Source organism: Toxorhynchites rutilus, chromosome 3 (genome assembly GCF_029784135.1).
Source record: "Toxorhynchites rutilus septentrionalis strain SRP chromosome 3, ASM2978413v1, whole genome shotgun sequence".
NCBI lineage: Eukaryota > Metazoa > Arthropoda > Insecta > Diptera > Culicidae > Toxorhynchites > Toxorhynchites rutilus.
In genome coordinates, this window is record NC_073746.1 from 149,510,742 (window position 1) to 149,523,886 (window position 13,145).

Here is a 13,145-nt window from a genome sequence, read left to right on the forward strand (position 1 = left end):
TCAAAGCTTATATTTACCTTTTTAATTTCAGTATCAGAGTGTAGAGACTTATCGAAGTATTGTACAAATGTAAAAACAATGGGCTTATGCAGACTTCACCGCTACCAGCAACAGTGTTGCAAAACATGTAGATTTAATATTTATAACTAAAGTATTCGAATGTGGCTGCAAAGTGGCAGTAGTAGTACAGTCGACCCGAGGAACCAAAAATATTGCTGCGGAAGGAGTTTGATTGAGTCCTATTGGATCCTACCAAAAAGACTTTGTAACGAACTCAATAGAAGCTTTGTGCTGTCCTGACATTAAGCAAAAACAACCACACAGAAACGTGAACATTTGAATGCGGGACAGTTGTGTATTATATATTGAAATATACAGAAAAATAATTTAGACATATAAAGCAATTGAGGGTAAGGCCAATGAACGAAACTAAATATATAAAAATGTAATTTACTGTGCTTTATCAGAAAAGTTCTTCAAAAGATATGGCAGAAAAATGGCCCCCTGATGTAAATAGTTGAATAAATAACTAAGGAAATTTGGAAACTATGAAAAACAATACTGATATTAGGATAATCAAGAGAGAAAGAGCATCGATAGAAAACCTTAAAATTGAACAATTATACGTTTCGTTCAACATTTACTATTTTTGCCCTTTTCATACCTTCAGGATACAAGTCAGTAAATTGCCAAACAAAACAGTACTCTTTGATAAACGAAAGCATTATTGAAAAGTATTCTCAACTTTAGAAGCTACGAATTGTTCCTCCGAGAAGTAAATAAAACATACATTTGTTCGAATGACCACGTTGGTTAAATGCTAAAAGATAACCTACGCCTAAGTTGTTTTACAATTCTCATCTCACGCGATACACATTTTAAATCCATTTTTGGGCAAACATGTAAACCCCTAGGATCTGAAACTCACGAATACAACTACACATTTTTAGGAAACATTATAATACCGTGCAACTAAGCAAGGAAGATCCGCCTAAACAAATTAATTAAAACACTTACCACTCTCAAACTTACAAATATCATACCTTAGTCCTATTTCTAAACCAAAAAAAACACAAAAGCAAAACGCTCCACTGGAGGATTTCACCTGAGCTACCTAAACTGATGTAAAGCGAACCAAAACTTTCTCCGATCAAGCAACCTAAATTGTGATCCGAATCGAACCCATTTGTTGTTGTTGAGCAAACGAAATTGTCACACTGATTGTGGACAGAAGAAAACTCGTTACAGCTGTTAGTTGTTAATTTACGGTGAGCATCGGTGGAAACGAGACGGCACTAAGCTAGACAGGTGAAAAAGGGAAGCGTACAAGCAAGAGGACAGTAGACATAGAAGAAGACAGAACAAAACCAAATCAATATAAACGTAAACACGTCCGATCCGACTCAGTTAAGTTATGTACAGATTGATTGCAACGGAAACATAAACTCTTGTAGGCAACGAATGTTGAATGGTTCGGAAAAAAAATTGTTAGGAGTCAATTAGAAATTGGTAGGGTCTTGGAGTTGTGAGACGGGATGTTTGCTCTGTGGAGTCTGTCTGATAAATGAACCAATCTCTCAAAGTGGCCATTAAATAAAAAAAATTCCTGATCTGTTTCTATGAACGCCACTCCCAAAATTATGATCGAATATATTAAATAAATTGGAGAGAATGCTTCAATAACAAGTCATGATATCAACAGTTATAAAAACAAACCAGAATCAAGAACTTTTCGTATTTGTCGTATTTGGAAAAATGCAAAAATCGTACCGGGTCTAATGAAAAATGAAGAAAGGACTGGAAAAGTTTTCCAAATTAACAGAATACTTACAAAGGACCATCAGTGACAAAAATTATATGTGTATGTGTTTGTTTGTACTCCAAACTAGCTGACTCAGCGAACTTCGTCCCGCTCAAAATATTTTTTTTGATATGAATTCTTTAGAACATTCACATTTTCTTACTAAACGAATGTTCGTGGGATCAATCGCAGAACTCTCCATTGATTGATCTTCTAATTGATCCTTTACTATTTCCTCTACTTTAAATTTCCTATTACTTCTACCAAAACTCATCATTAACAGTTCGGTTGAAATGTTTATAAGGTAACACAGTAAAACAATATCTTTTTTTGCAAAATTCAATTTTTGTTATTCAACATAATTGCCATCGAGGGCGATACAGTGATTATAGCGATCTTGAAACTTTTCGATACCATTTTTATAGTACTCTTTCGGTTTTTCCAAAATAGGCCTCAGTTTCGGTAATCACTTTATCATCGGTCTTAAATTTCTTGCCAGCGAGCATTCTCTTCAGGTCTGCGAACAGAAAATAGTCTCTGGGAGCCAGATCTAGAGAATACGGTGAATGCGGGAGCAATTCGAAGCCCAATTCATGCAATTTTGCCATCGTTTTCATTGATTTGTGATTTTTGCATTTTTTTCACAATAATAAAAGTTGCTTCACTCACAATGCTGTAACTCACGAACCAATCGACCGATTGCAAGAGGCGCTATCTAGACGTCAACCTTATAAGCTTTTCAGCCGAACTGTTATAATATAAATTTATTTTCAGAAAAAAATTGTCACTCAAGATTCTTGCCTAAGCTTCCATATAAACGGCTATTATCATTCCTCCTATGGTAGCATTATGTTTTCCATGGTATCAGTATAAAGGTTAGTAGCTCTTTCATCCAGCCAATTAAGAACTCGAAGAAACATCCCCAGACAAAGAGATTTCCTCCTCCATGTGATGTATCGTCTGGCCATAGAATGTTCTCTTACCATTTTCGGGGCTCAACCCAATCGAAATTATCGCAAATTTCAGGTCTTGCTTCAAGATGCTTCCATGTGAGCATTAAGACTGTTTTATTTTGGAAAATTGATATACCATATGTTTTAAAATTATATCATGATAAGCGTTGTCGGTCCATTCGATGTTTGCGCTATTGAAATTGATCTTTGTTCGAAAAAATGGATGTTCATGTAAAATAACGCACTCCTATATCTTCTATTTTCTATATCTATATAAATAAAAATGAAACACCAAATATGTTGATAAGCGCAAAACCCGAAGAAGGAATGATCCGATTTCAGTCGTCATTATTTTGTTGTATTCGTCTTGGCCCATAGATCAATATAACGGATAGAAAAATAGGAAAATTTTCGGAAAACTCTGAGGGAAGTTTGTAAAATTCGGTAAATTGAATACCCATATGTTCGAAATTTACATCATGATAAGCGTTGTCGGTCCATTCGATTTTTGCGCTAAAGAAAATGATCTTTGTTTGAAGGTGGAAATAAATTTTCAGGCGAAATAACACATTCATATCTATATAAACAAAAAAGGAAGGCCAAATGTGTTGCTAACCACAAATCTGCCCATAGAACAATGTTATGATGAGAAAAAGTTTAGAACTTTGTTCTGAAGAATTCATATCAAAACATTAATTTTGGGCGGGATGATGTTCGTCGGGTCAGCTAGTACTATAAATTGAAAAAAAACATCAAGACAATTTCCTATACGTCCCATAGAACACATTTCTGTAGGAGTGGCCTATATCGATTTTCAAAAAAAAAAACAAGAGGAGTGGTTTCCAAGACACAATCGCATTGTTAACGTAGGACTACGAAATGAATGCAGGCGAGACTGAACTTTATAGAAATTTTTTTGAATCGTCGGTAACCATAATGCCATGGTGTCCGGTTCGTTGTCCGTGATAAGGAATCATATTCCGGTTAGCACAAATGAAACCGAGTACAAAAGTACCCGCAGGTTGCATATTTCGATTAGACGATTTTACCAGCCTCCTCGGTTTTTCATCCGTGTTATGGAAACACATTCCGTTGTGCAAATGCAAAAGAGTATTGTTTTGATGTGATTGTTTTGATTTCAATTTTTGCATTTAAAACAGTTTTTGAGCTATTAGAACAAATTTCTGAGTCAATAAGTAACAAACATCATTCGTTGACTTTTTATCTGTCGAATAAATTGATTATCACATTATTTCGTTCAGCCGGTTACTAAAGGTGGAAATCTAATGCTGCGTTGTTCGTTGCTTCTCATCAGCTGTCATTGCTTGCGTTTTGTACTAAAACGCCGACGCAGTCTGTTGATTTGCAGTCACAATCTAGCATTCGCGTCTCCACTTTTCATGTAAACAAAAACAAAATAAAATTCGTATGAAAATCTTGTTCTTGTCCGCGGATCAGTTGAATGTTTTTAAAAACAACACATTGACATATTCGCGATGGCGGCATTGAGCTTCGTTTACTAGTTTAAAAGAATAGCTGATTTCCAGTCGGAATGAACACGTTTTCAAAATTAAAATTATGAATGAAAATTAGCTTTTGCATATTAAACTAGTATTCTATTTATGAAGTGTCAAAGCACAATTGTCGCAACGCGACGCATAGCGCGGCATTCTGATCCCACCTTAACGCTCAAAACTTCGTGCCTCTAACATAACGATCTCATTTTCGAAACATTGAATTTGAACCCCAGTACAGAAATGGAAGACGTTAAAAGCACCAAAATGTATCTCCCTTTTTAGAAGACAGTCCTGACTAATACTGGAGAAATAGAATAGAGTAGGATAGTGGGGGTAAAATGAGCATGCGGTTGATTTGAATAGTTACATTTTGCTTTTCATATTGACGTTAACGAGTACACCTGCTTCATGCTATTCTATGGTATTTGACCCACCCTATAACAATATCGAACTGTTAGAAATAGAAAAGGTGAACGAAAACTAGACGTTGGTTATATATGTGATATAATCGCAAGGTTAACGTAGGACTACAGTTGGCTTAGTAATCAGTGTATCTGAATCAATTCACGATGAATGAAAGATATATTTTGAGAAATTGATGAACGTTCTGCTTTAAATGAACAAATGGTTGAGCATAGAAATTGAATTTTGGCTGATACAGAGAAATACATAAAATTCGACTCTTTTGAACTGACTAGGGGTCCGGAAAAGGGTCGCGTTGGCGCGATGGCGTTGTAGAAGCAACTGAAGAAGATACATAATTGAATCGTTTGTTTGAGAAACCTCATAAATCCATTTGACGCCCTTGCGAGAAAACGACAAAAACATTTTTTCTCAAAATTTTGACCTGGCCCTCCAATTTGTTGGTATGAGGTTCGGTTATGAGACCCAAAACATGTTATTTGGGACTACTACTTCATCAATATGACAGGTTAAGCTCAAAATATAGCGCTTCAAAGTAAGTGAACTTATGGGGTTTCTCAAACAAGTGATTCAATTAATTTTAAGTACTGTTAATGTTCATAATGCAACAGTTCTTAATTGAGGGCTTACTATGCCTTTCCGAAGCATCCAATAGTGCATTGTGTGACAGGGCAAGCTAAACGAAACGCTAATTGCTCCAGGACCATCGAGTAAATTTCCAAGCTGAAAAAGACGTTAGACAGTGGTGAGGTTTAAACCTTCCCCTTCCTATTTTTGTATGCCGGTCCATTGATTCTTGCCCTTTTTTATGACTTTATATTCTGCTGTCCGCCGAACATTTCGGGTCGTGTCTGGGTCGTAATCCGAATCAGAAGACACCCCGATTAAGTTGAGTTGTGCATGCTTCTTACGGCTCGGATGTGAACAATGAATGAAATTGTATATCTATCGCAGCGTTGCCCGTGGTGATATTAGAGACATGGACTCATGGGGTTTCTCAAACAACATAATATTTGCAACCCCGATTTCAAGGGGTTCGTAGAACTCATTTTTTCTGATGTTTTGAAAGTAAATGTAGGTACCCTCAAGGACTCAAAAAATGCCAAAAAGTCAATTTTGATAAAAATGGCGTTCATGAGGTTTATCAAACAAACGATTCAATTATTTCTTGTGAAAGAAATACATGAGATATGTGTCCTTATTGCCAATATGTATCTTTTCTTAAAGACATTTACAGCCACCACAGAAGATATTTTATTTTTTCAACGATCATCATTATATATCTCTGTCACCGTATAAAATCAACAACCCTTATGTACGATACAGTACACATACTATCTGCACCTAATGGTATGAAAACCAATGATGTACGGAACCCGTGAGAGCTTCCGCAGCAATCCACTCAAAGCTTTTGTGAACATTCTACATTGGCACGGTTGCTCATATTGAACAATGCGGTTTTTCTCTTAACTTTTCAATAGGACCTATCTGTTTTGATTGATTCTCTTCATCGGCATTCTCTTTAGATAGCAACTGCCCGGAATTTTTGTAAGATAGTTTGATAAACAAGACTCTCTCCTTGGATTCAGATCGTCGAACACATCAGGAAATGTATTACCACGAAGTGAATAACGGCAGAGAATGTCGATGAAGAGAATCGATCAAATCAGATAGATTCTATTGAAAAGTTAAGCGTGATGTCTTATTCGTATTTCGTATGCTATTGAATCCATAGCTTATGTAACATTTGTACGCACCTATATCGAATCATCATCGATAGTTCATTTTTAGAATATAAACAGGATTGAGAGAGAGCATATTGCTTTGGTAAGCAAGCGAGACGATTTTTCACTTTGAACTTTGAACGTACACTCCATATAGAAATGAAAGACTCAGTCCAACGTCAAAACACAAAATCATAATTGATTCGGGCGCAGACTTAGTTTTTACGGCTTTGATATTAAATATTTTGAGCAGTTTCATTTCAGAATTCAATTCACTGTTATATATACCGAAATGTGGAATATGTTAGATAAGTATCAAACAGGCAAATTCTTTTTAGAGTGTGGGTGGCGTGGAACGGGCAGGATATCAGTAAAAATAAGGCGGACAGTAATAAGTTAGAAATATATCTGTTTATTTTATTCGTGAGGAAGAATTCTCTCGTCTATAAGTGGAAAACGTAAAAATCACTTGGCATGCTTCGGAGATCTGGGACAAACATGTTCTGTGGTAGGGCAAGACGGCACCGCCCACCTAAGAAAACCAATTTTCAGTTAAACGTCCTTTAGAATTTCCCCTATTTGTTGTGCTGCATATCATTGAGTATATAATAATCTACTACTAAAAAATGTATAACTGTTGATTGTATAACTTTTTTGGCGTTTTTGACGTGGGACTACGTCTAACCGGAATATATGGAGGGTAAAATGAAAACCTAAACACAGAACATGCAGAAAAAAATGAAAGATTTCGAATGCTTATAGCTCGAACATTTCGTACTGGATAGGAGAGATGTTTGCATCACTTGATAGGGAATATTTCTACGCATCTATCGCAACTAACAAAATGTTGTTTTTCATTAGATAAACAATTGAATAACTGTAAAATATTAGGCGTTATCTAAACGCCCTAACTGCATGGTTTTGATTGGCCCGATTTACGGTTTCCCTAACACAGCCATCAAAACCAAGCAGCCTTGGGGGAATCGGCATTGCAAATACATGAAAGTAGGGGGACTTTTGTTCTTATCGAAAAAAGTTCCCTAACACAGACTTTAAAACCAAGCAGTGAAATCGGCATTGCAAACACACGAAAGAGCCTAGAGGCGAGTGAACTGAAAAGTTTAAACCCTCTTAAAGCCAAAAAGAAGAAGAAGAACACACGAAAGTAGGGGGAGCTTTTGTTCCCACCAAAATGTGTTCCCCAATAGAGATTTCTAAACCAAGGTGCCTGGAGAAACCGGTATTTCAAATTCATGCAAGTCGGGGGTATTTTTGTTCCGACTGGAATGTGTTTCCCTAACACAGACTTCTAATCCATGGAGCGTGGGGAAATCGGCATTGCGAATTCATACAAATCGGGGGTATTTTTGTTCCGATTGAAATGTGTTTCCCTAACACAGACTTCAAAACCGAGGTTTCTGGGGAAATCGGCTCTGCAAATAAATGCAAACTGCGAGTACTTTTGTCCTCGCTTGCCTTTGTGCAGAGTGGAATATGTCTGTCCTAACATGATCTTCTAAATTTAGGAGCCTGGGAAAATCGTGCCTAGAGTCTGCACGCGAATGAACTTCCCAGTTTCAAGCAAATTCGAGATTCGAGAAGTATGTACACTTTTGGGATGTAAACTTCAGAGGGAAATGTAAAATAAAATAATCGTTTGATAATTTTTTTTTGTCTTTATTGGAAAGATTTTCAGCCTTAGGCTGGTTCATCAAACGTTTGATAATTCTTCCGTACATATATTTTGTTCTAGTCATCATACCAAACGTAAAAGGTCCGTCATTAAATTTACTTGTAACGAAGAACAATCAATCACAATAAATGAATTGACTTTACACGGCATTTGTTCATTTTTTTCACTCACAGAGCAAATATATTGAACTCAATTGAATTTGGAAACTGTTTCATTCAATCAAGAATTTAATCAATACAAACGATTGATTTCTAAGCTAAGGTAGTTCCACGTCAACCTTGCGGTTATATCATAGATATAACCCACTCATTTTTTTTTCATTAATTTTTGAAATGATAAAAAATACTTTTCATTTTGCTGGCGGGGTAAGAAGGACCACCCGCGGGGTAAAACGGACCATGACGGACCACGGGGTAAACGATAAGACGGAGCGATTCTATTTTCAAACAGTTTAATCTAGTAAAAATAACAGGAACAGTTTTCTCTAAGGTACCAAATGTTTAGGGTTATTCATAAAATACACACAAACTTCTGTAAAGGCCAACCATATTTCACGTGCAGAGTTTTAAAAATATTCGTGAAAAATTTACGAATTTTTCGGAATCTATATGGACGATTATCTACGTGGGTCTAAAATCCCTTAAAATCTGTTCACGTGAAGTCTGAATGACCCCGAAGTATGTATTTCTGATTCCGATTCGATATGATGTTTCGTTCAGCCAGCTCGAATGACAGTTCCTTGACATCTTGCATTGTGATGGCGTAGAATCGACTCTACAGCTACAGCAAATGCTCAACCAGTTCTTGTTCCTGAGTAGTGGTAAAAACTGGATCACCTGGATTCCTAAACTGACTGATGGACATGCCGTTGGCCACTGCCGCTTTAGCCATATTCAACTTATCCAACGTCCACTGCATCTGCAAAAAAAACTGCAAAAAAATCATGTGCAAATCATATCGAATTCCACTCGCTCTCGCATCTGGGTTGCAAAAAAGCAAAACTCCAATGGATAGCAGCCTAGTTAACGCAAGCACTGTCAAAGAGCAGTCCAGTTGAATTAGCTCCAGTTAACGAACGACTGCTATATTTATGTATCTTAGGAAACTCATGTTTCCCAAAACTTAAATGCATTTTCATGCAGTACAATGTACTGTTTTTTTTTATTTTTTTAATAAAACGGTCAAATGTTTCACAAAAAAAATATTTTCCAATGTTTTTACTGGAATTAACACACCTAAAAATTTTTTTTTGTTATGCGCATGAAATGGACATATCTTCTTGAGCGGCACTAACGTTCCCAGTGGAACTCTTGCCATTTGAACGTAGTATCACTCACGTCATTCTTGTTACTAGTACTTGGCTGAGATTTATATGCCGAATAACAAGCTTTGGATATATTCTGGCAAGCTCTAGAATACACGTGACCACAGTGCAAGTCGTGGGAAAGTTCTTTAACGAAAAATATCCCGACCAGACGTACCCGAACCCCGGGCATGATAATGTGTGACACTAACTCTGCCATGGGAGCACAAAAAGACTGGCATATAGTGAGGGTGGAACGGACAGTTCTGTAATATACAAAGCGTAGGAGTTTATCGATCGAGAGAGGAATAATTTTATTCAACCTGAATATGGTATTATTTCGAACATCCTTTAAATATTGGAAAACAGAATTAATTCTCTTAAAAGTAATATGGAGATTTTCAGCAGTGCAAACGGTCATATCCTTAACTATTTCGCTTCAGGCTATAGTCAGCTGTTTGGCAGTCCACATTTGGTTGTTTTATGTCCGCTTAGAGACTGCGTGAGACTTTTCTCAAAAATAGAATAAATAGACTTTTCACTGTCCGTTTTACTATTTTATAAACACATGAACACAAGATCGAATGAATTTACTTTTTGGTTCATGCCTACCATCGCTTTGATGTTAACTTACATTAGTTAAACGTTAGTCGTTGAACTTCGATGTTAATTGAACCACTCAAAATGCTTCATATCGAAGCTGCAAAAATTACATCCGCACGTGAATTACCGTATGAATTTCGGTTTATGTTTCGCTTTTCCATTGTTGACCAGTCGTCATTGTCATAGGGCGGTTCCAATATTATAGGATAACATGTAGGAAGCATTCTCTTTAACTTAAATATGAAATTCAAAATGTAGCTATACAAATCAATCCTGTGACGATTTTACCCCAACTGTTCTTCTTACCCGTACATCCCCTATATTTTATCTCCACGCGTTAATTCACCGCACCGCAAAGAAAATTCGATGTCGCACTTTGTTTCTCTTTTTTGTCGAGTGTATATCGCATCAGCGCGGAAACACATTTCAATTCCATCTAACCTTTGATAAATTCTATATTAATATATTAATGTTATGAATATTATGAATATTATTTCGAGTCTATATTCTTTATTTGTTCTTATTTCAGAATATTTCTCATATTATTTTGTTCGTAGGACTACGTCTAACCTATCAATTTAGGACTCCATTTTAATATTTCGGGTGGAAAATGTGAAAGATTTTGAACGTTAATATCTCTTCATTTAATGGATGGGTTTCGATATCTCCAGCTATGTTTTTGCCTAAGACATGTATACTGGGAACAGTAAAACAAGTGAATAATGTAACGAATAAAATAGGTAGGTTTTTACGATTTTACTCACTCATATTCTCTCAAAATGCAACGATTAGCATTATTCTATGCAATTCTGACTTCAGCTTACATTATACGGTTTCTTTCTTCGATCTCACCTTGTATTGATAGAGAGAGAGAGAGAGAGAGAGAGAAAGAGAAGTGAAAATTTGGCTGATCTATCAATTCGAAGCTAGTTACACTCTAGATAGCGTTCAGCTAACACCATGTTTTGAAGCTTGCTGTATGTGTCTGCTGTTTCACTCTTGTGATTTGCAAGTCGATCGTCGTTTGTCACATGGCACGTCGTATCGAGAATGACAGAAAGAGAGGTTTTTTTTTCTGTATTATAGTGATTTTCAACACTTTTGGCTGGTTCATCACTTTTTACCTTCCAATTTTTGGAAGACTGTCGAGAGTGAGAAATGAACTCGTGACCTTTAGCGTGAGAGGCATGAATGTTACCACTACGCCAGAAGAGAGGTATAAATTGGCTGGTCAATCAATTCGAAATTAGTTACATTTCAAATAACGATCAGCTAACACCATATGTTCAGCTGTACCATATGTTAATTTGGCCGATTCTATGCCGATTGCTCGCGCGGCGCATTGGAAGCATTCTGTGCATTGGAATATACATTCGTTCAATAGAATATGGGACTGTGCTAATGAATTATTCTTCTTCTTCAATGTCATTGACGTTTCTAGAGAAACATCACCTTCTCACCGTAGTACTGCTTGCGTCATTCCCATTAGTACTTAGTTGAGAATTCTATGCAATATTACACGCCTTGGATGTATTCTGAATGGCAAATTCTAGAATACGCATGATCACAATGCAAGTCGAAAGAAATTTATTTGACGATAATCACTCAACTACGGGAGCACTGCGTTAATGGATTCTTCTTCTTCTTCTTCAATGGCACTAACGTTCCTAGAGGAACTTCGCCGTCTCAACGTAGTATTACTTGCGTCATTTTTATTAGTACTTAGTTAAGATTTCTATGCCAAATAACACGCCTTGAATGCATTCTGAGTGGCAAGCTCTAGAATACGCGTGATCACAGTGCAAGTCGGAGGAAATTTCTTTGACGAAAAATTCCCCCGACCAGAACGGGAATCGAACCCGAACACCCGGCATGTTAGTTATGACGCTAACCACTCGGCCACGGGTGCGTTAATGGATGTGTTTGCTAAATCACTAAAATTTTCATGAAGAGTTAATGTTCCCAGTCAACTAATTCCTTTTCCGGTAAATTACCTCACGCTCAAGTCACATTATCATTTGAAAACTCGAGCAAATGAAAATAATTCATTATGGCGCTCGGTGTAGTCTCATTGTGTGATATTTCTGTGTCAATTGAAGATGGTATCTGAGAAAACTTGTCGTCCTTTTAAGATTTTCGAGATCACTATTGCTTAGAAGGGTATCCATCTGTGTCACGCATTTGGGAAACTTTTCTCTGAGCTTCGTCTGGAATCCGAAATGAATGTCTTATATCAACAATAGTTCGGTGTCTTAACTCTCAATAGTTCAAAAAATCTCGCTCTGGTAGACTTCATACCTCAAAAAGTATGTAAAACATATTTCAGAATTGTTCGAAGAATTATGCCTATGAAATGTTTTGCTAAGTTTATCTAATATTATTTAAAGGAAGTATTCGATAGTATCCCCCAGAAGTTCTCGCAATGCTATGATGGATTTCTTCAAACTTCATGTTCTGGTATTCCAGGCTTGATTTGGTAACTGTCATAATTTCGGATGTTATTTGGAAGTTCGATGAGAGATATTTTTACATATGCTACATTACTGGATATTTCATACCTGTGCTCGTAGTCTCCCATTGCAAACTGACCGTCTCACCGAATAACTTCAACTAGGATTATGCAGGAAAGATTCCACCCGTGAAGCGCACTCTGCATATAAACATATTAATTGATCAAATTCATTCACATTTTTCCATCGCTCAAATAGTCGCATGTAGATTAACGCAACGAATTCACTCCCTCATCCTCTCCAGTGTAGCAATTACGCGCTTCATGGGTGGACGCCCCCATTAAGGCACACTCACGAACAAATTAGAAATTTTATATTAAGAAAAACTAAACAAAAACATGTTAGTTAGAAAATAAATTAATAAAATTATGAGGACATATGCTATAAGCAAACCGCTATGATTTCAGAAACAAAATGACTTATAAAAGAAGAATATGAAATCTAGTTCAAGACAGACGTATAGAAAAGCAAAACCATGTAAATTAAAATAATAGAATAAAGTCGAAACTATAACATAAGATAGAAACCAACACGATTAGGGTAGTAAGAGTGTCACATAGCAGAATTATGTTGTAGATTGTACTATTTTATTCTGTTCAACGTAATGACTGATTGTGA

The 13,145-nt window shown here is 36.5% G+C and overlaps 1 protein-coding gene across 5 annotated transcripts in view; it reads left to right on the forward strand.

The window, feature by feature from the left end:
• Positions 1 to 9,281, forward strand: part of LOC129777308 (protein madd-4) — a 517,165-nt gene extending 507,884 nt beyond the window's left edge. For all 5 annotated transcript variants that reach the window (XM_055783531.1, XM_055783529.1, XM_055783532.1 and 2 more), the window contains one exon: positions 32 to 9,281. In XM_055783531.1, the coding sequence (XP_055639506.1) occupies positions 32 to 150 (119 nt within the window). In that variant the 3' untranslated portion in view covers positions 151 to 9,281. The remainder of the gene's footprint in view (positions 1 to 31) is intronic.
• Positions 9,282 to 13,145: the final 3,864 nt, after the last annotated feature.